At 41.0% G+C, this 23,913-nt stretch overlaps 1 protein-coding gene across 3 annotated transcripts in view; it reads left to right on the forward strand.

Annotated features, from left to right (window-relative positions):
• The window catches only part of DNAJC21 (DnaJ heat shock protein family (Hsp40) member C21), a 26,031-nt gene extending 17,943 nt beyond the window's left edge, over positions 1–8,088 (forward strand). For 2 of the 3 annotated variants that reach the window (XR_014062179.1, XM_081520494.1), the window contains exons 10-12: positions 4,064–4,236; positions 7,034–7,109; positions 7,598–8,088. Coding sequence is in view for 2 of the 3 variants with exons in the window: in XM_081520494.1 (XP_081376620.1) it covers positions 4,064–4,236; positions 7,034–7,109; positions 7,598–7,765 (417 nt within the window). In the remaining variant the exon portion in view is untranslated. Of the gene's footprint in view, positions 1–4,063; positions 4,237–7,033; positions 7,140–7,552 lie in introns of all 3 variants that reach the window. The other variant, XM_081520493.1, reaches the window with a different exon arrangement.
• Positions 8,089–23,913: the final 15,825 nt, after the last annotated feature.

Here is a 23,913-nt window from a genome sequence, read left to right on the forward strand (position 1 = left end):
TGTAGAATCAAAAAAATGATACAAATGAACTAAACAAAAATAGACTCACAGACATAGAAACCAAGCTTATAGTTACCAATGGGATTAGCAGTATGGGGAGGCAAATTAGGTGTTTGGGAGTAACACTGTATATAAAATAGTTAAATAACAAGGACCTATTGTATAGTGCAGGAAACTATATTCAGTATCTTATAATAACATATAATGGAAAAGAATTGGAAAAATATATATGTAACCGAATCACTTTACTGAAAACCTGAAACCATTACAACATTGGGAATTAACTATAATTTTTTAAAAGTGGTTAAAAAAGGAGTATTTGCTTAGAAACTTGCAGTGATTGTGATTCTTGAAAAAAATGTTTATATTACTCAATAAGTCATTTAAATATTTCACCTTGGGGGTTCATATTGAATTTTTATCTCAAGAATCATTATTAACTAAAAGTATGTTGTAACACAACATACTGTGTTACACATATGTTATTAATATGTATAACACAATTTGGTGGATTTTTTGAACCTATAAAAACAAAATGAACTTGTCCATTTTACTAAGGATATTTGGTGATTCTGCTGCTGCTGCTGCTGCTAAGTCGCTTTAGTCGTGTCCGACTCTGTGCGACCCCATAGACGGCAGCCCACCAGGCTCCTTCGTCCCTGGGATTCTCCAGGCAAGAATACTGGAGTGGGTTGCCATTTCCTTCTCCAGTGCATGAAAGTGAAAAGTGAAAGTGAAGTCGCTCAGTCGTGTCTGTCTGTTCGCGACCCCATGGGCTGTAGCCTACCAGGCTCCTCCGTCCATGGGGTTTCCCAGGATACAGGGAATGGAATTGATTTCTGTGCTGTTTTAATGTGATCTAATTATGTTAGCTTATATTAAGTATTAAATGTTAACTGTAGTTTTTTAAAAAATTGGAAGTGTTTTTATGAAAATTTAGGTAATGCACTAATAATTTTTCAAAAAATTTTAGATTTCGCTTGTTTATCCAAATGGTTTGTGTTTGATAATTTTTGGCTTCCCTGGTAGCTCAGCTGGTAAGGAATCCACCTGCAATGCAGGAAACCCTGGTTCGATTCCTTGGTCGGGAAGATCCGCTGGGGAAGGGTTAGGCTACCCACTCCAGTATTCTTAGGCTTCCCTGGTGACTCAGTCGGTAAAAAATCCACCTGCAGTGTTGGAGACCTGAATTCAATCCCTGGGTTGGAAGAATCCCCTCCCTGAAGGAGTGCATGGCAACCAACTCCATTATTCTTGCCTAGAGAATTCCCATGGACAGAGGAGCCTGGCAGACTACAGTCCATTAGGGGTAGCAAAGAGTCAGACACGACTGAGCCACTAAGCACAGCGCAGCTGTTTTATATTTCAGAAATTATCATGACACATGAATTAATCATTATTAAAACTGTGACTTGGGACTTTTTGCCTCAGTTATAAAACCACACAGCAAATTGTTTGTTCCTTTTATAAAATGACTCATGTCATTTTCCACCCAAAGACTCGCTCGTCATTAGTTGAGAACGCTTTTTTCTCGTGTTCCAAAACCACTGGAAAAGACAGAATAGAGAGGAATTTATACCCAGTAGGTCTTAAGAGTGCAGCAATAAGCACATATATTTGTATTCTCTTACCAAGGAAGTTACTTACGTTTACCACCCCATTTTTTTTCTCCAAAGGTATATATATTCCTTGATGATACCTATGGTTTCTGATTATATCAGGGAGAAAGCCCCAATTCAGATCTAGTTTTCTGTAGCACTTTTCCCTGTATTTTTTCTAAGCTGTTTTTGAAGGGAAAGGTGGGGTGGAGACACGTACAGGTAGATAAAGGAGCAGAAAGCAGCAGCACTGAGAAGCATGAAACTTCAGGTTGGGAGTTTTCTGTATTGTCAAAAAAATCTACATAAGCCAACAAGGATGTAAAAGAAAACCCCAGAAAATTGAAATTCATTGTAAACAAATAAAACCCTCTTGCTGACAACAAGGAAGAATTAATGCAAGCATCTTTGAATGCAGCACTCTGAACACCATCCATGGGACATACTCTGAAGACAAAATTAACTGCAAAAGAAAAAATCTTAAACTTTACTTAGGAGATATTTTAGTGATATTGGTGTGGTATTTCTGAAACTATTTTACGTGTATTATAGGATAAAGCAAGTAAGTAAATATACTAATCTTGTCGGGAAACAGATTCTCTTGTAGGAGAAGGGAAATACAGGTATAGATTGAGGGAAGGAGAGAAGAATGCTAATGTAGTACTGGAATTGGAGGTATGATATTAAAAAAATAAACAAGACACAAATGCTCAGTATACGCTGAGGGCCCCGAAGCAGTGATACCCAGTAGCAGTGAGCATACATAGTACACACATCTTAGTTTCTAAACCCCCTTCCCCAATAAAAAGAGTCAGGATTTGGTCCTTGGGAAAATGACTGATTCTAGGGCCGAGACAGAGAAAGTACAAAGGTGAGCCTGGATTATCGATGCTGGAAATAAAGGGAGTATTCAAAAATTGATGGGACTAAGTCAGAAGTACCCAGAAGTCAGCTTACGGGCTTGCCAAATATGGGAAATTTTGAGTCGTCAAAAAGAATAATGGTGATAGATTTTACATATTGATTTTATTTAAAAAAAAAATCACGAGTCTATATTGAGCCTTAAAAAAGAGAGTTGGAGAAAGGAGGCAGATGGGAAGGCATCACTCCAAGAATATGAATTAATACAAATGCAAATGGCAGGACTATTCTGGACCCACCAGTATAATAAATGGTTCTCATAAGAATCATCAATAGATGCCAGATCCTTGGGGTAAATAGTTATTAGGAAAGAAGATACTGATATACTGTTTATAACTTATTAAAAAAGGAAAAAGGTGCTTTACAGTAGAAAAATCCAGCAATAACCATCTCAACCAAATGATGACACTTTAATCACTGAAAAATGGAAAGTGACATTTTGCTTCCTGATAAAATGTATCAGGAAGGCACAGCATGATGTCTGTAACATTCCTGCTAGAAATGTTTAACCTGAATTTAATCATGAGGAAGTAACTGTTGTTGAGTCGCTAAGTTTCGTCTGGCTCTTCTGCGACCCTATGGACTGTAGCCCACCAGGTTCCTCTCTCCATGGGATTCTCCAGGCAAGAATACTGGAGTGGGTTGCCATTACCTTCTCCAGGGGATCCTCCTGACCCAGGGATCAAACCCACATCTCCTGCATTGGCAGGCAGATTCTTTGCCACTGAGCCACCAGGGAAGCCCTGCAAAAAAGGACATTACTGCAATATGTATATGGATTGTGTAACAGATAATGACAGTGTTAAGCTCTTGAGTGTGAAGAGGGAACTGGATAGGAAGGAGAATGTTCTTGGGACAGACATATCTTCCTGCAGCTTGCTTTTATAGTTCTGGGAGCGGGAGTCAAGGGGGGATGTTTTGCAGAGAAAGGGAACAAGGGGAGAAAAGAAGGAGAAAACAAATGTGGCAAAACATTACCCAAGGCAAAAGCAAACCAGTTGCATTTAGTGAAGATACATTTGTCAGGTGTTTTTTCTTGTATAATGCCTGTTTGTTGCTATTTTCTTTTTTCCAATTGTAAAATAGTTGTTCATTGCCCGATCATTTGGAAACTATGGAAGACTATCCATATCATCCCTAATTCTGCCTGTGGATGTTCCTTAATGTTGAATTAAGTTGTAATCAAAGGTTAAGGTTATATATAATTTTCTCTCTTCTGTTTTTGCTAATGTGTTCTCTTTTTTCACATAATTGAATCAGTGTCTTTGGAAACGTGACTTTGAAGAGCTCTATAATTTTCCTTCATTTGTTCAACCATTCACTTACTGAATATTTGGATTGTTTCCAATTTCCCCTAATTTAGTATTTCTCTAACGGACATTCATATTCTTTTCTGCCTCTCCTTTTTATACCCTGAAGGTATCCTCCTACTAGAGTGTATAGGACATGACCATTGTTTATTATAGCTGTTTGGTAACATAACATAAAAACCTAGTGGTATTATAGTATTTATTTTGTAATGGCGCACATGTTTTCTTACCTAGAACTATGATGATTATTTCAATGAAAATGGAACTGGAGAAGGAGTAAAGGTTGACCCGGAAGATACCAACCTAAATCAAAACAGTGCCAAAGAATCGGAAGATAGTCTCCAAGAAAATGTTGGGGTCACAGAGACTGTGGAACTGTGCGATGACCCCAAAACTGAGGCTAAAAGGTGAGTCAGAGTTGCGTGTTGTTTTCTAATTACTTACACTGGTAGTGAGGATGGCTTTTCATATATCAAGTAAAATAACCTTTCCCATGACGGACGCTGTGAGTTGGATGTATCTGTGACTTATTCATACACCTGTATGTCTACCAAGGATGATGTTGGAGGGAGAATGCTAGACAGTGTGCTCAGATGTTTCAGCAGCATGGCCCAAAGCCGAAAGGAGTTTCATGGACTGAGTTTCTGTTTTTCTCATCCTGGTGAAGTCCTTATTTTGTGCTGGATCAATAATCCTTGGTGAGGCTACAGACAAGGCCATGCCCCATTCACCCGAGCATCACTGACCAAACCTTCACACTCGGGCCAGGCAGCCTATGTTCGGCCCCAGCACAGGGCAATCAGGGTGGATGTGCCAGCTTGAGGCCTTCACTCTCTGGATGCCCGGGAGTCATGGTGCTGCCCAGGCCTCCGGGGTTGGCCAGGGAGGTCTCACTCACGAGATGAGTGATGTGGGTGCCTTGAAGGCTGGAGAGTGGAAAGCTGGAAGAGGGGGTTGCACACACTCTGATGCTTGGTGTGTGTCCCCATCTTACACAGGAGGAAACTGTGTCTGGGGTAAATGACTTGCCCCAGAACAAAAACTAGTAAGTGGAAAGGCTGGCTGACTACATGGAGGACCCAGTTCTGCTAGTTCCATGGGGCCCTGCTGTCCTGTGAAGGTCCCTCGGCGGCTGCTTGGGAGCATGAGGGGTGGACTGAAAGGCGGGGTTCCAGGCCCCTGAGCACCTCCTTCATCTAGAGCTGAAGTATTTTTATTTATTTTCCATATGACTTCTGTGTGGATTTCACTGGGGGAGGACAAGGGGTACTCAGTGCTCACAGTCAGACTTTGGCAACCACGTAAGTTAAACCACATTAAATTCCGTTTCCTCACTTAATGATGTGAGAAAAAGAATCAGAATTCAGGTGACCTCTTCACTGCTGAGGAGTGTGGAGCTGGGGTAGACACCCCACAACCCCCCACCCAGTATCCTGATGCCCAGTGCTTCTCTGCAGTGCATGGACACTAGCTACCTACTACATGTGCGTGTGTGTCTGGAGTACATTTTTTTTCTTTCTTTTTATTTTTTATTAACATTGACATACAACATTATTTTAGTTTCAGGTATGTAACATAGTGATTTGACCTTTATATACATTACAAATTGATACCACAATAAGTCTACTAACTGTCTCCATACAAAATTACTGCAGTATTCTGGAGTATTTCATATGAATACATTGTATCTCCTCTAAAGTACATTTTAGAAATAAAGTCTTAGATACTAGCTTCAGAGATGTAGCTGTCTTTCATAATATGGTAAGTTGTTCTTTGGGAATAGTATCCTAAATTTTCCCAAATTAGCCTAAATGCTAAATGTTGTCGGATATATTTGTGGCTGATGTTATTTTGTAAATTAGTAAATGTTGAATCTGTTGCCTTTTGTGTCATTGTGTCTTTTTCTTGATATATTCAAAGCTGGCTGAATACTACATAGTGTTGTGTTACATTCCTTATCAGCATCTTTTTTTTTTTAAAGATTTTATTTACGGCTATGCTGCGTCTTCATTGCTGTGCGGCCTTTTTCCTCTAGTTGCAGGGAGCGGAGGCTACTCTGTAGTTGTGGGGTGCAGGCTTCTCATTGCAGTGGCTTCTCTTACTATGGAGCATGGACTCCAGCGTGCTTGAGTAGTTGCAGCACATAGACTCAGTAGTTGTGGCTCCTGGGCTCTGGACCACAGCCTGAGTCAATAGTTCTGTCTCATAGGCTTAGTTGCTGTGTGGCATGTGGAATCCTCCTGAATCAGAGATTGAACCCATGTCTCCTGCATTGGTAGGTGGATTCTTTACCACTGAGCCACCAGGGGAGCCCCATTTATCAGCATTTTTTAAATGTATAGACCACATAACTTAATACAGACTCCTAGGTTCTGACTGAAGAACTATATACTTATGAAGTGCTTGACAGCATTTTAACTCATTGGTTATAACCTATCCCATCTGTTCTGTAAACATAGTTGCACTCAGATTTTACCCTAAGAATTTGGTTAGCACAAATGAGGGAAAGTATGAGAGCATTAAGGAAAATGAAGATTCACATAGCAGATTAAGTGGAGGGGATGTTCTGGAGTTAAAGCAGAACAGGAGGAAACTGAATATACTGACTGGCAGTCTCTGGGTTATAGAATACAGGGGAGAGAAACTCATCACATCAACAGAAAGACATCCTCTTTTAATAAAAGAAAATGCTTTACATTTAACAAATTCAATTATATGAAAAATGCATTACAGTGTCTGTTTTTCTCATTTCACTGTGGAACTGGTGAAATGTTTATTATCAGCTGAATCAGGTTTAACAAATTGTCTCTTAATGTCATCGATTATTTGTGAGCACTGCTGGTTGGCCGTGAAGATGGTTGGCTTCAGTAAATGGAGTATTAAGTACTTACTTTTTTTTTTTTTTACAAAAATACACTGAATAAAAGTTCAAAGATATTTTAGAGGTCTTACTTTATCTTGTGTTTCAACTTTTAAGTAAATTCCTGAGTTTTTGTATCAAATTTGGTATCTAATGTTACCTCTAAAGTTTTTTTAAAGTTTTTCATTTGAGATGTGAAAATTAATTCACTTCGCCATTAAAATGAATGAATTTTTCTTTAAAACACACGTTACTCTTTTGAATCTTCTTGGGTTCTAGATGACAGTTAAAGGGGGGGGTACATTATTACTGAATTAGTCTGAATTCTTTCATTTATTTTCCAGTGTTTCTAAACCCAAAGGAAAGAAAGCCAAAGATACTAAAAAGTCTGTCAGAATACCTGCTGAACCACAGACAATGGTAGGTCCAAACAATATTGACAGCTTTTCAGTGGACCTTGTTTAAGCAGTGTAATCTACATTCTTGATTCTAATCTAAAGATTTACGTGTGTACTTGGTGAACCCTTCACCTGCTGCATACGTGTGGCTCCATCAGCAGTTTTCCTTGATGAATGTAAAATTTATTCAGAATATATGTGCCACTGACATTTTTTTCTTTATGGTAAACAGAGGCACACTGAACGTATCAGGTTATACCAGAAGAGTTACTAGTGTGTTTTTCATTACTTTGAAATCCAGAGCCTTATCCTTATGGCATGTGCTCTTAAATGTCTCAGGACCCTTAGAATTGACGGTATCGGTTAATGGAACTCAGCTTCCAACAACAGTTGCCTCTGCTGATTCTGTCTTGGTATTTTGCAATTGCTTGATATTTAATCTCAACATGAAAACATTGCTCTCAGATAATAACACTTGCTTTTATTTATAATTTTTTCCCCCCTTCTCAGAGTGATGTGCTTATCAGCTGTACAACCTGCCATAGTGAATTTCCATCCCGAAATAAACTTTTTGATCATCTAAAGGCCACCGGTCATGCAAGAGCACCTTCATCCTCAACGTCTTTGAACAGTGTAACAAACAGTCGAAACAAAAAAGAGAAACGTAAAAACAGATAGAAATTCTGCCAATGCTTTTTTCTTTCAGTTGTCTCTAGATTTTGAAACCAAAAACTGAACTGAAATGATCTAAAGAGTTAAAATTTCAGTGATCTGCAATTTATTGCATTGTGGAAAATTATTTTTTATCTTGTAAAAACATTTTTTTGTTTAATATATATTTTTTAAACATGTCGTTAGTGACTGAATTCTACTTTTGCCATCTGAAATTGACTTGAATGTCCCCAAACAGGTAAATATTGTAAAGTATGCATTCTTGACTTTTGTTGGCTCATGTGGACAGAAATGTACAGGGAGAATTAAATTATTTTAACACATACAAATTCTCCTTTCTGCTTTATTTTGTGAATTTCACATGAAGTATTTTTATATGATTCAGTGCTTCTGTGTTTTGTTCTGCTTCATGATCTGTTGATGACTCAGATCATTTTAAAATCATCATGGATTTTTTTCCACCTGATACCATGACTCCAGTTCTGATTTTAAAACCATTTCTAAATAACCTGTTGTTGATTACTGCATTTCCCCGCCACAGAGGATAGTGATAAGTGGAAACTAATTGAACATATATGGTTGTTTTTCAACAATAGTATTTCTTCAAGGTATATCTGTTTAACTTGAGATTTTACTGGTAATTATCAATAGGATATATCTTTTGGTTTTTCACCCTGATTTGACTCATGGAGTTGGAACAAATTAATTTATAGAGTGCTTCCTCCTCATAAATGTGCACAGTGACAGTTATAAAGCATGATGAATTCAGGTAGCCCATGGTTCACAATGTATTCTGACTCTTTAATAGAGGATATTCTTCCTTGGATTTTTTTTCACTATTTTCAGAAGTTTTTTGTTTTTTCGTCATTCAATGGAGAGAAAACTTTTTAAATGATAGATTGTTCTCCAGGGCTGCTGTTTATGCCATCTATTCTGTAGCAAGGATGAATATTAAATCAAAAGAAATAGGGAGAATCTATGAGTGTGGTTGAGTACATGAATCAGTGATGAGTCAGTTTTTAGGATGGATTAAATAGGCAGTGCTTTTAGCTGAACTTGAAAGTAATTTTGAACTCACTAGCTTTGAATTATATACTTGCGGTTCAGTGAGGTTAATTCTCTCCATATATTCTTGAATCATCAAATCATCCTTGAAGCAATCTTTAGTTATGCATAAACTCTAAAACACAGGGTCCCTGATGGCAAGTTTTTCTGAACTGTTCATGGATAATATTGATGATATGGATCCATTTTGTGCAATGGACTTAAAAATATGCGTTTGTGACTAAACCTTTTATCTTTTTCGTTTTAGACAGATGTTTATTTTCTTTACGTCCTCCTCTTTCTATCTAACTTATTGCTAATTCTTTCTAATTGTTTTCCTCCATTTCTTGATCTCTTTAGGGGAAATACCAGCCAGTTTTCTGTCTTTGGTCTTTTCCTCTCAAGTTTCATCTGAACACTCACCACCTTCCTGTAATTTGAGCAAGATGAATTGGTCATAATCATGAATAGGGATATTATTGAACAGGAGGGCATATTAGTCACAGGTTATTCATCGTCAGTAAAGAAGTGGAAGTCATCTGGAAAGGCAGATAGTGTCCTGCAGATGCCCTTCAGACCTCCCTTGCTTTCCATGCAGGTACCAGCCCTGCAGGTGTATTTAAATTTATTCCTACTACATGTGAAGATCGGTTGGGGTTACTTGTCAGTTTTATTCTGATTGTCAAAAATCATCCATACTTTTTAAGAGATCTTCATCAGTTGTGATTGGAAATTAGGTTTCACATCTCATCCTGTGTGTGCTGCTGATAAGTCATTTAACTTCTCTGAACTTCATGTTGCTTATGTCTGACTCAGTTGTTAGCATAATAATATTGTCTCCATTTATCACACAGGATTATTATTAAGATCAAATACAATAGTATATGTGAAAATGTTTTTTTAAATGCAAAAACTTGACACACAATGTTGTTGAATTTGGATAAATTAAACCTTTTCCAGTTAAAATATTTGCAGATAGCAGTATATGTGCTGAATTAAATGTGCTTTAAGTTTTAAGGGAATTTCCAATCTACTTCTGAAGAGGAAAATAGAAACATATGTTATGCCAAGGGTAAAATGTTATTTTTGGTGACTCACAGACATTCAGTTTTGTCTGAGGCAGAGCAGAATATTGAAAAATATTCGTGTTCATATTTTACATTGATCTCATTTAAATCCAGTGGTAACTACTATCTTGATTGAAATTAGCTCAGGTGTGGAAGATGCATCGCTTGTTAGTTCTGGAAGGAGTGTGTTAGGGGAAATCCCATTTTTTTCTCTCCATAATCCATTCAATGATACCAAAGCTTGGGTTCTCCATAAAGTCCAGTGAGACTTTCCCTATTTCAAAATAGGAGCAGTATCCTTATCAAAAGCCCAACACTATAGGAAAATAAGATTGCATCAAAATGAAAAACATCTGCACAACAATAGGCACCATAAGTAAAAAGACAAGCCTCACTCAATCTGGCAGAAAATATTTATGATACATGTAACTGACAAAGGATTAGTATCCCAAATACATTAAAAACAAAAGAACCTCCTGTAAGTCAGTGAGCAGTTGACAGCCATATATTAATATGAAGTATTTCTCAAAGTTCTTGGTATCAAGACCCCTTTTAACAATTGAGAAGCCCAGACTGGTTTTTTGTTGATAGTTACTCTATTAGAAATTAAAATAGAGGAATTTGAAAAGTGTTAACTTCTTTAAAATAATACATGTTAAATAACACGTATGGAAAGCAACTTTTTCAAAATGAAAGGTTAATGAGGAGGGGCGTTTGTTTTACATTTCTGAAGATTTCTTTAACGTCTGGCTTAACAGAAACAGCTGGGTTCTCCTATCTGCTTCCGCAGTCTGTTGCTCTATGTTTTGGGGAAAGTATATGAAGAAAATTGAGCCTCCTGTGAATAGGAAATTGGATAAAGAAGGACCTAGTGGGCCATCCCTGGATCTCCCAAGGTCCTCAGATCACACTTAGAACTGCTGCATTAGAAAAATGGGTAAAATATATGACCAGAAAAAGCTTGAGTAGTCACACAATATGAAAAGGGGATCATTATCAATGATAATCAGGGAGATACAACTTAGTCGTTTCATGTGTTCAGATGGGCAAAAGGCAAAAAAAATGTCTCACAGGATCAAGTGATGGTAAGAATGGAGAAATGAGAACAGTTGCTTCAAAGTGATGGTGTCTATGACAGTGGAAGATGTACCCTCTGACTTGACAACTCCAGGGTAGACTTAGAGGCTCACAGTGTCTGCAGAGTCACAGCATGGGGACTGTCACCCAGGTCCCACCCCAGAACTGCTGAGTGAGTTTGAGGTTAACACGACTTCTCGGGTGACTCCTTGCAGCTTGAGAAGCAGCACTCTAAGGAACCCATGTGCACGTGGACAAGGGGATTTAGTGGCTGGTTACAGCTGAATTGCTTGTGTCTGGGAAAATTTGGAGATAGACCCTACATTTCCATGAACAAGAAAAGAAATCAATGGCGTAATGGGTAATTAGATGGCAAATGAACAGTTAGAATGAGTGAACTTGATATGTAGCATCAGTGGCTGGCCCTTAAAAAAATGTTAAGACAAGATAACAGAAGGTGACATGTATGCCACTTATATGTAGTTTTTTTTTAAGTACTGTTGTTATTTATAAGGAGAAAATACAGAACCATCAGTGGAAAACACATCATTCAGAAAAGCAGTTGCCTCAGTAAGGGAGAGGAGTGGAATGGGAGCATGGCAGCAAAGGGTCCCATCTGAGCCAAGACTTCTTACTAAGATCTGAAAGAAGATGTTAGCATTGGTTGAATTCTGAGTGGTGGCAATGAAGGTTTATTACTCTAGTACCATGTTTTCATTAAATACTTCAGATATCCAAAGAAATACAAATTAGTGGCCCATTTCTTGTTAACAGAAAATACACTTGCACGAAAGGGAAGATGAAGGATTTCAGGTCTACATTTTATTGCTGGCGTATTCCATGAGCTCACTGGCAGAGGCCGTTACTTGTCTCTCTCAATTCCCTCCTTACAATTCTGATATTTAATTGGGTGCAAGCCACCTAGAATCTAAAGATTACCTTCCCAGCCTCCCATGCTGCTAGGTGTCAGTAAGCTCTGGCCAGTGATCTGAGCAACTTTGGGAACGTGTCCTCAAAGACGGGGGAGGTCTGTATTCCTTCCTCCACCAGCTAAAATGAACAGGTAATGACGAGCTTCCAGCTCCCCATCTGGGACCATGAGTCCTCACAGGAAAGTGTCAAGAGCTTCCATCCTTGACACTCTGAAGGACCCTACCAGCCCCCAGACTACCTGCCTCTGCCCCCAGACTACCTGCCTCTGCATTCCAGAGAAATAAACTGTTTTACTGAGGCCTCTGTTTTGCATTTCCTGTCGCAGGTGACTCACATCCTGATTGCTTTTTTTAATTGAAGATAGTTCAATCCTTGGGTCAGGAAGATCCCCTGGAGAAGGGAATGGCTATCCACTCCAGTATTCTTGCCTGGGAGATCCCATGGACCCAGGAGCCTGGTGGGCTGCAGTCCATGAGGTGACAAAGAGTCGGACACTTCGGAGTGACTAACAGTTGATTTACAAAGCTGTGTTAATTTCTGCTGTAGAGCAAAGTGATTCAGTTATATATGTATTTTTTTTTCTTTTTTATATTGCTTTCCATTATAGTTTATCTCAGGATATTGCATATAGCCAGTTGATTCTTATTTCAGCGTGTGTACAATTCCCTCCCCATATGAGAGGTATGGTTTCAGCAGCAGTGAGGACGTGGGCTCTTAGCTCTGAGGGATCTGGGATCAAATTACAGTGGCAGCACTAACTGTGATCTTGGGCAAGGCATTTAAACTCAAGTCTTTTTAATTGTTTTTTTAATCTGTAATATAGGGGTGAAATCAACCTTTGGCAGATTTGCAAAGGTGAAAACAACTGAGCACTATGCCTGGCACATAGTAGGCATTCAATAACTATTAGCTTTTACTTACTTTCAGTAATCTCTTCTGCTTTATAATTTTCTTGCTTTCTGTTCACTTTGGTTTCTGAAATCATCTAATGGAGTGGTAATTTGGGGAGACATCCATAATTATATTGATTCTATGGTGTATTTATTTTTCAAGTACTAGTTTATATATTGGAATTCTTTCTGGCTCAAATAGAACAAAATTTGTACAGGCTAAAGCTAAAAATACGCTATTTCAATGTGGTCGCTTGACACCAATGGAGGCTGTCTTGTCAGTCATTGATCCTAATGGTATTAGAAGACTCAGCACATTTGTACAGATAATTACTTTGCCATTATAATAAGTCAGGGCCCCAACATCATTGATGTCCTTCCTTTCAGATACAAAATGGCTTCTGAAAATAGAAAAGGTTCAGATTATCCTCTGCAGTATAAATAATTTGTCACTTAGAGAAAGTTTCTAGCAATTTCAAAAATGAAAAGGTCATAGTATTTCCAAGCATTTAGATAAAGTGGTATACAGCTAATCTCTCTCTTGAGGTACTTATTTTCAAATTTAATAGTAACTCACTTCTGTGTAGGAGGTAACAGTAGTCTCAGCATATATGAAGCAGAGTTCCCAACAGCTCCATCCAGGAGTGGAGTCCATCTCTTATGATGTCGCTCCCTGTTTCTGGGACCATCCGTCAGGGCTCTCTGCCAGAAATGCCACAGAAGGATGCCTGCCCCGGGGGCGGAGGGATTCCTTGAGGACAGCAGGGTCCTGGGCTGGGGCTCCCTGCCTGCAATTCAGGGGAGCCCCAGAGTTTGACAATGCCTCTGGCAAGTGAGCCACACCACTTGCCACTGGGCATCCTTTTAAAAACCCAGTACTCCACGCATATATTTTCTCTCCAAACTTGAACTGGGTTTTGAAAGTGTAGGGCCAATGCAGATGGTAGATGACCACGAGGAGACCGAGGAGAAAACTTATCCAAAGTGGGCAGGCCCATCTACCGGCACACTTTAAGCTGAGATACTTGTGTTCGTGTTCTGGGTCAGCCTGAGAGAAAGCTGTGCTGCTGGAGAGAGATGGCCTCAGTGCTTTCCACACCCCTCACTGGTGCACGCGCGCTCAGTCATGTCTGACTCTTTGCAACCCCACGGACTGTAGCCCGCCAGTCTCCTCTGTCCATGGAATTTTCCAGGCAAGAATACTGTGTGGGTTGCCATGCCCCCCTCCAGGGGATCTTCCTGACCCAGGGATCAAACCCATGTCTCTTGTGTCTCCTGCATTGGCAGGCAGATTCTTTACTACTGAGCCACTTGGGATACCTTTAAACCAGGCCACGCCATGGCTTCCAGCGTTCACTGCCCTCGCGTGGCTGGAGGTGGGCCCAAGGGGATCCAGTCTATTCTCCCTCATCCCAGCCGCTCCTTCCTGGGGTCTTCCCAGTCCTGCTGCCCAAGGACCCTTCCCACCTCAGGTCCGGGTAATGGAATCCTCCAAGTAGGCATGTGAGGGAGCCTTTTGAGGTTCCTCAAAACCAAGAGGCAGAGATGGTATTTCTTCCACTTACACAGAAGATCAGTGTGGAGAGACTGTAAGTCTTGAAGTTAGACTCACATAGATTCAGACCCTGGCTCCAAATGTATAAGGCTTGTTAACTAGGACATACCCCCACCAAAACTTTGAGCCTGTTTCCTTTGAAGTAAAGTAGAGATGTTAATAATACTCATTTCACAAGTTAGTGGTTGTGGCTCATGGTAAAGAATTCACCTATAATGCATGAGACCCAGGTTTGATCCCTGGGTCAGGAAGATGCCCTGGAGACACGGCATGGCACCCCATTCCAGTATTCTTGCCTGGAGAATTCCATGAACAGAGGAGCCTGGTTGTCTACAGTCCATGGGGTCGCAAAGGTTCTGGCAGAGAACCCTGCTGGATAGTCCCAGAAACAGGGAGCTCATATTAAGGCTGTATATTGTCACCCTCCTTATTTAACTTATATGCAGAGTACATTATGTGAAATGTCAGGCTGGATGAAGCACAAGCTGGAATCAAGATTGCTGGGAGAAATAGCAATAACCTCAGATATACAGATGATACCACCCTAATGGCAGAAAGTGAAGAGGAACTAAAGAGCCTCTTGATGAACGTGAAAGAGGAGAGTGAGAAAGTTGGCTTAAAACTCAACATTCAGAAAACTAAGATCATGGCATCCGGTCCTATCATTTCATGGCAAATTGATGGGGAAACAATGGAAACAGTGAGAAACTTTATTTTGTTGGGCTCCAAAATCATTGCAGATGGTGACCACAGCCATGAAATTAAAAAACATTTGCTCCTTGAAAAAAAACTATGACAAACCTAGACAGTGTATTAAAAAGCAGAGACAAAGGTCCATATAGTCAAAGGTATGGTTTTTCTAATAGTCATGTATGGATGTGAGAGTTGGATATATAGAAGGCTGAGTGCCGAAGAATTGATGCTTTCAAACTGGTGTTGGAGAAGACTCTTGAGAGTCCCTTGGGCTACAAGGAGATCAAACCAGTCAATCCTAAAGGAAATCAGTCCTGAATATTCATTGGAAGGACTGATGCTGAAACTGAAGCTCCAGTACTGTGGCTACCTGATACGAAGAGCCGACTCATTAGAAAAGACTGTGATGCTGGGAAAGATTGAAGGCAGGAGGAGAAGGGGGCAACAGAGGAAGAGATGGTTGGATGGCATCACCGACTCAATGGACATGAGTGAGCAAACTCCAGGAGATGGTGATGGACAAGGGAGCCTGGTGTGCTGCAGTCCATGGGGTTGCAAAGAGTCAGACACGACTGAGCAACTGAACAACCACACTGGGCCCATCCAGATGATCCAGGATAATCTTCTCAAGACCCTTAACTTAATCACTCTGCAAAGGCCTTTTGCCTTATGAGGAAACATTCACAGTTTTTAGGGATGAGAATGTAGATGTTTGCGGGCCTGAAGTGCTTTCTGCTGCTGACCACAGGCTCCTCACTCAAGGGTCATTGCAAGGACTGAGATATCGGTGCCTGTGAAGCAGGAAGCGCTCAGCCTGCTGCACAGCGGTCCTGCTGGCAGGTCTTAGGTCTCGAGTAGACCATGAACTTCCTGAGGGCAAAGAGAGACTCATCCTCCTTCTCTGTCCTACACCATACCCAGGATAGTGCTGGAGCCACCGCACAGCATCAACAAATCTCTTGTCGGATATTTTAAGTGCACAATCCCTGTGTGGCTCTGTATGCAGCTGGGCCAGTTCCAACAGGCTCTGTCCCTCAGTGGAGCCAGGTCCCAGCTGTGCCGATGCAACAGTCCATCCAGTGAGACTGCCCTACTGTCCATCAAACAGAAGACAGACCCGCACTGGCTCTATACACACTTGGTGAGAAGTTGAACCATAAAACTTCCTGTAAATCAAAACTACAAGCTTTGTGCAAGCCTAGCATTCTCCATCAGGCTCAGGATAGGCCCAAGTTCCTGTATGAGCGTTCACATGACCCCCTCTAAAGCGAAATCATGCAGCTTTGAGATTACAGAAGCATCCAATTTGGTTTTCTTTTTAAAGGAAATTTGAAATTTATCAGCTTCTTAATGTTTTCCTCAGACCCTCGCCTACTTTGTAGGAGACAGACTCAGGATCCAAGAGAAATGTTTACAGATGGTGGTTTAGTCACTAAGTTGTATCCAATTCTTGCAACCCCATGGAAGGTAGCCCACCAGACTCCTCTGTCCATGGAATTTCCCAGGCAAGAGTACTGGAGTGGGTTGCCATTTCCTTCTCCAGGGGATCTTCCTATCCCAGGGATCAAAGCCACATCTCCTGCGCTGCAGGCAGTCTCCTGCATTGCAGGCAGATTCACAGATAAATTTTAGAAAAAAAGATTAAATGAGAGATCTATGACTTGTATTAAGAATATAACTGGAACAAAATAAAATGGGTAAAACATGACTCAACCATAAGATGTGGAAATGAAGTAGAGGTTGAGTGGACAGCAATATCATTGAGTCTGGGTGAAGAGAAATGTCTGCTGATCTTAGGATGGGTTCATAGCTGTACAGAGACCTGAACGTGAGGGCCTGCTCTGCACATCCCATGCTCAGTTCCAGGTGCAGCCCCTACAGGAAGGCACCATGGGCAGGAGCACTGAGGGTGGCAGTGTCCAGAAGAGTTGAAAAGTTTGGAAGCACTGATTTGAGAATATATTGGAAATCAATCAAAAGTACTTAGCAATATTTAGCTGGGGAATGACATCCATCCTGAGGGAGTAAACTAGGACTCTTCTCTGCATCACACTCATCTGAAACCTCTCCTCCTCTCTGCATTTCCTAATCCTACCCTTCCTGCAAGTCATACTTGAAGCTCAGGCACACCCCTCAGGTTCCTGGGACCTGGGGGAGGAGAGCAAATGGACACCCACATACCATATGTTGAAATGTTTCAGAATTATACCAAGTTAACAAACTATTGAGTTAAATATGCTTTATCCTCCTACCTTGGTCCTTATAACTTATAAGGACCCAAAAGTCCAGGTTCAGTCTTTGAGTTCTCAGATTCCTTGCCTTTCCTACCAGTATGTGGTGACATGGAAAGACCTGACCTCTGACTTCTTGCCCCCCCCGCTTTTCACCCTCAGCTCCATCCTGCTTCATGTGTATCCCTGTAGATATCCCAGCTCTCATGTCCAAGTATCTAACTAACTCACATAGTCTGCTGTACCAGGAAGACTTACAGCATTTGAGCTTGGAGCCATTTGGGCAGTTGCTGTTGTTCAGTTAATCAGTCACGTCTGATTCTTTGTGACCCCATGGAACTCAACATGCCAGGCTTCCCTGTCCTTCACTATTTCCTGGAGTTGGCTCAAACTCATGTCCATTAGGGCTTCCCTGGCAGCTCAGCTGGTAAAGAATCTGCTTACAATGCAGGAGACCCCGGTTCAATTCCTGGGTTGGGAAGATCCACTGGAGGAGGGATAGGCTATCCACTCCAGTATTCTGGCCTGGAGAATTCCATGGAATGGGGTCGCAAAGAGTCAGACACGACTAACGACTTTCACTTTCATGTCCATTGAGTCAATGACGACATCCAGCCATCTCATCCTCTGTTGCCCCCTTCTCCAGGGACCTTCTGGAATTCTGGGGTCTTGTGGATTCCTTACTCCTGGAGAGTGGCCTTGCCAAAGGAAAACCAGAATGGGATCCCTCTAAAACCAGGGGCCCAGAGCAGGAGTGCTTATTGCCTGAGTTTTCAAGCAATATTATTTAAGTGATTCCTTTTCCATGAAGATTTCCCAACATCTCAGTCAAAACAAATATTTCTTCCCCTGACCTCCTCCACTTACCAACATAGTGATTATTTCTTCCCCTGTCCTCCTCAAACTTACCAGCATAGTAAGTTTGATACTTACCATCTGCTCCCTCAGGAGCAAAGCAATGGAACTTGGGGTGGGCTATAACCCACTCTGTACTTCTGGGAGCCAGCTCTAAAATCACTCTGCACTGGAGGGCTAGAGGCGAACAGAATCACCCAGTGGGGGCTGCTCTCTGCTTTGACCCCATGAACCATTTTCAAATGGAAACTTCAGCTTCTTAGACCCAGTGTCATATTTTCTTTAAAATTTAATTAACTGCAAGTGTAATTCTATCAGTATTATCACAGCCATACCTCAGGAGAGAATGCAGTCAGGTCTTCCCCCAAAGTTATCACCTTTTGCCTACTCTAGGTACCTCATATAAATATTTGTACAGTATTTATCCTTTTGTGACTGGCTTGTCAGCGTAACGTTTTCAAGGTTCATCCATGTTACAGCATGTTATCAGAATTTTCTTCCTTTTCAAAACAGAATACTATTGCATTGTACCACATTTTGTTTATTCATTCATCCAGTGATAACATCTGAGTTGTTTCCATCTGTTGGCTACATAAATTATACTGCTATGAACATGGTTGTGTAAATATATGCTAGAAATTCCTGCTTTCAATTCTTTTGGATCTACACCCTGAAGTGGAATTGCTGACTCATGTGGTAATCCTGTTTAACTTTTTTGTGGAACTGCCATACAGTTTTCCATAATGGAAAACATTCCCAACGGCAATGCACAATAGTTCCAATCTCGACATATCCTTGCTAACACTTGTTTTATTCTTTTAAATAATAGCCATCCTAGTCGGTATAAGTGGTATCTTATTGTGGTTTTGATTTGTATTTCCATAATGGCTAATGATGTTGAGTGTTTTTTTCATATGCTTATTGGTCATTTGTATTTCATCTTTGGAGAAATGTCTATTCGAGTCTCTTGTCCATTTTTGAGCTGAATCATTTTGCTGTTGTTGAATTGTATGTTTTTTAAAAATATATATTCTGGGTATTTAGCCTTCTTCAGATGTAAGATTTTACAAACATACTATGTCATTTTGTGCCTGCCTTTTCACTCTATTGATGGTGTACTTTTTTTTTTGACAGTGCACTTTGATGCATAAAAGTTTTGAAGTTTTCTTTTCTTGTCTTATATAAGAAATCATTGTCATATCTGATGTCATGAAGATTTGTACCTATATTTTCTTCTAAGGGTTTTATAGTTTTATCCCTTAGGTTTGATTAACTTTAATTCATCTTGGGTTAATTTTTGTATGTGTTGCAAGGGAAGGATTCAAATTCATCCCTTTGCCTGTGGATAACCAGTCCCTGCAACCCCCACCATTTGTTGAAAAGATTATCCTCTTTTCATTGAGTGGTCTTGGCATCCTTGTCAAAAATTAATTGATCATATATACAAGGGTTTACTTTTGGCTCTCTGTTATATTCTATTGGTCTCTGCATCATCTTCATGCTAGTACCATTCTGTTTTGATTACTGTAGCTTTTGTAGTAAGTTTTGAAATCAGGAAATGTTAGTTCTCCAACTTTGTTCTTTTAAAATATATTCTTTTTATTTGTTTAAAAATTTTTTTCCTTTCCTTTATTTTTTTAAACCTTTATTTTTTTATTGGGTTATAGCTGATTGACAATGTTGTGATAGTTTCAGGTGAACAGTGAAGGGAGTCAGCCATACATATACATGTATCCATTCTCCCCCAAACTCCCTTGCCATCCAAGCTGCCACATAACATTGAGCAAAGTTATATGTGCTATAGAGTAGGTCCTTGTTGGTTATTCATTTTAAATATAACAGTGTATACATGTCCATCCCAAACTCCCTAACTATCCCTTCCTTCCATCCTTCCCCCTGGGAACTGTAAGTTCATTCTCTAAGTCTGTGAGTCTCTTTCTGTTTTGCAAGTTCATTTGCATCATTTCTTTTTAGATTCCACATATAAGGGATGTCATAAGATATTTCTCCTTCTCTGTCTGACTTACTTCACTCAACATGACAATCTCTAGGTCCATCTGTGTTGCAGTAAATGGCATTATTCCGTTCTTTTTAATAGCTGAGTAATATTCCATTGTATATATGTACCACATCTTCTTTATCCATTCCTGTGTCGATGGACATTTAGGTGCTTCCATGTCTTGGCTACTGTAAACAGTGCTGCAGTGAATATTAGCGTGCGTGTATCCTTTTGTATCATGTTTTTTTCTGGATATATGCCCAGAAGTGGCATTGCAGCATCATATGGTAGCTCTATTTTTAGTTTCTTACAAATATATTCTTTTTAAATTGCATAGCTAGATAGCATGAATTTCTGAAAGATATTTCAAGAGTGGCAAAGTCAGAATCTTTAAAACTCTAATATAAAAATTAAACTATTTCCTTTCTTTGCTGCACTAAAAAGGCTGAATGATAATATATCTTGCTTTCTTGTACCAAAACCCACCTCCTCTCCCCACAGTCTCTCTGGAAGAGCTAGAGGAGTAAGGGAGGAGTTGACTCTGGGTTTAAAGATTCTGCTTGAAGACATAGGAGAAGAGGTGAGCAGGTAGAGGAAAGCAATACTCCTGGGAAGGTAAGAAATGCTCCTGCTATAAAGAGGATGGAGGGTAGGATGTTTCTAAAAAGAAGGAAGCAGGGAGGTTACTGGAGATGGCTCCCAGGGCCTAGTAGTTGACTCCAGGGATGTTATCAAGAATAAAGAGGACCCTCCTGCCCAGGTTGGTGGAATTGGCACAGGACAACCAAGAGCACAGGTCAGGCCCCTGTGTCAAGTCCTGGTGCACGGCAGTGCTGAGTGAAGCTAGCTAGCCACCAGCTCCAGCAGAAGAGTGGTATTTAATGACAGCTCTGCTAGAGTTCACTCACTACACTGACGTTCCCCATCCCCAGTACCATCACAGGAAGAAAAAAATTTTTTTTAATATTTTATTTCTGGCATAATTTTCACTCTCTCCTCCTACCTCCTTGCTTTTAAAAAATTTGCCTCAAGTGGCAATCAACAATGCCTGTAAGTTGGGACTTTTTAGCTGGAGCAGAGAAGGAGTTAGATAACAGAAAGGCCAGTTGCTTAACTCCTCATAAGTGAGGATGAGGTAATGATTTTCAAGCTGGGCAATGAGACAAGGGAAGAAAAAGAGCAATGAGTAGGACAAGGAAGGCCCTAAGTGTGCCAAAGGCCAGCCATGAGACTCCCAATCACTCATGGCAGCTAGGGATGGGCTGATAGTTAGAGGAGGCAAGAAAGCTGTAATTAGGGGGTGTGGGGCAGCACAAAAGGATGGCAGGAGGGCATGCAAGATTCAGAAGTTTGGTTAAGACTGACTTGGGGGATGGTGATTACTGGTGCCAGGCTCTCATGGCAAGAAGGTGGTGGGCACAATCAATATCTCCTGAGGCCAGGAGAGCATATGTGCTCCAGGAGGAGGAAGAAAGCATAGTAGATACCTAGTGAAAATGTTCAAGGAGCTGCTGACAATGTGAATCTGTAGGCCAGACGGAGGTTGCCCTGGACATATGCTTGGGAATCATCAGCATCTAGAAAGTAAAGCCATCATGGATAATGGATGAAATTACATAGATAAAGTATATGGAGAGGGGAAAAAAGAGATCAAGATAAAAGTCCAGCAGATACACCAGCATTAAAAAGCAAACTGAACCAAAACAAATACATGAGAATGAAAAGGACTAAAGAGATAGTGCCTGCATGCCAAGTCATTTCAGTCATTTCCGACTCTTTGCAATCCTATGGACTGTGGCCTGCCAGCCTCCTCCGTCCATGGGATTGTCCAGGCAAGAATATTTGAGTGGGTTGCCATGCCCTCCTCCAGGGAATCTTCCCAGCCCAGGAATCGAACCCATATCTCTTATGTCTCCTGCATTGGCAGCTGGGTTCTTTACAACTAGTGCCACCTGGGATACCCAGAGAGATAATATGAGATTGGAAGGTCATGGAACCATTAAAAAAATAGGAGAAGATGCCAATAATCTCAGCTGCCACAGAGATTCTAAGTGAGGTGAGGGCTGAATTTGGCAGTTAGAAGGTCATATTGGTCAGGGCTTTTCAGAGAAACAGAATCAATAGGAGTTATATTTATACACATACATACATAGCTATGTATATAATGATATGCATATGTGTATAAAGTGTATAGTGTACATAAAGTGTATAATAATGTACACAGCTGTGTAGTTAAAAAGAAATATAGCTATATATCTATATATCCATATGTTATCCAAATTTAGATTTATTATAAGATATTGGCTCATGTGATTATGGTGGAGAAGGCAATGGCACCCCACTCCAGTACTCTTGCCTGGAAAATCCCATGGACAGAGGAGCCTGGTAGGCTACAGTCCCTGGGGTCGCTAAGAGTCAGACATGACTGAGCAACTTCACTTTCACTTTTCCCTTTCATGCACTGGAGAAGGAAATGGCAACCCATTCCAGTGTTCTTGCCTGGAGAATCCCAGGGACAGCGGAGCCTGGTGGGGTGCCGTCTAAGGGGTTGCACAGAGTTGGACACGACTGAAGCTACTTAACAGCAGCATCAGCAGCATGTGATTATGGAGACTGAGAAGTTCCCTGGTCTATCGTCTGCAGGCTGGTATAGTTTGAAGGCCTGAGAGCCTCAGGGGCTGATGGCATAGATTTCCGTTGGGGTCTGAAGGCCTGAGAACCAGGTGTGCTGAGGACAGAGGAGATGGATGGCCCAGCACAAGTGGTCAGGCAGAGAGGGAAAATCCAATCTTTTCCCACCTTTTTGTTCAAGTCTTCAACACACTGTGTGACGCCCACCCACCGTGGGCAGGCCATCTGCTTTACTCAACCCATCAATCCAAATGCCCATCTTTTCCAGGGACCCCGTCACAGACATGTCCAGAAATAACATTTCATAAGTTATCTAGGCACCAAGTGGCTCAGTCAAGTTGCCACATAAAATTCACCATCACAGGGGTTGTAGGTCACTTGCAAGAATAGTTTCTCAGAAGCCAGCTTGTGGGGTACTGAGAGGGGCAGTGAGGGAGTGATGTAGCAGGGCCCCAGGATTTTTTCTTAGCAGCTTGTTAAGGAAAAAGATCTACATTTGAAAGACTTTTTTTTTTTTTTTTAATGGAGAGAGAGGTATGATTGTAGGCTGAGAGGAAGAAGAAAAAAGGATGTAGAAGTTGAAAATTCAGAGGAGAAAGAACAATTCAAGCTACAGGATCCTGAAGAATAGATGTGTGCTGAGGTGTAGGTTTTATGTAAAATAGCCTGACTGTGAATGTGATGATTGGCTCTGTGAACGATGAGGAAGAGGTAGCTGGTGAACAAGCCTGGGGGCTTCCAGCAGAGAGAGCATGGAGAAGCAGCCCTGGGATCAGGGGCTTTGTGGGGGGGGCGGGGGCGACAGGCACGCAGAAGTCAGGGAAAGGTGCAGGGCCACCAGGCCTGGACGCCAGCCAGAGACAGACTAGTGGGAGGACATTAGACTGTAGGTATTAAGCAGGAGAGTGATGAAATCAGAATTCTTGCTGGATAATTTCAGTGTTTTTCTGATAAAGGACCATCACTTACTGAGAAGGAGAAGGGCAGGGGGTGTGAACTAGGGGCCTAAGGAGGGTGCAGAGAATTGCAGTCCCCTTGGAAAATGAATGCCCAAGAACCCTCTAGATTCCTCCTGAGGATACTGTGTGCAGTCACTTCAGTCATGGACTATAGCCCACCAGGTTCCTCTGTCCATGGGATTTTCCAGGTAAGAATACTGGAGTGGGTAGCCAGTCCCTT

This window comes from Giraffa tippelskirchi, chromosome 8, assembly GCF_054371585.1.
Source record: "Giraffa tippelskirchi isolate mGirTip1 chromosome 8, T2T-mGirTip1v1.2.pri, whole genome shotgun sequence".
In the NCBI taxonomy this organism is placed as follows: domain Eukaryota; kingdom Metazoa; phylum Chordata; class Mammalia; order Artiodactyla; family Giraffidae; genus Giraffa; species Giraffa tippelskirchi.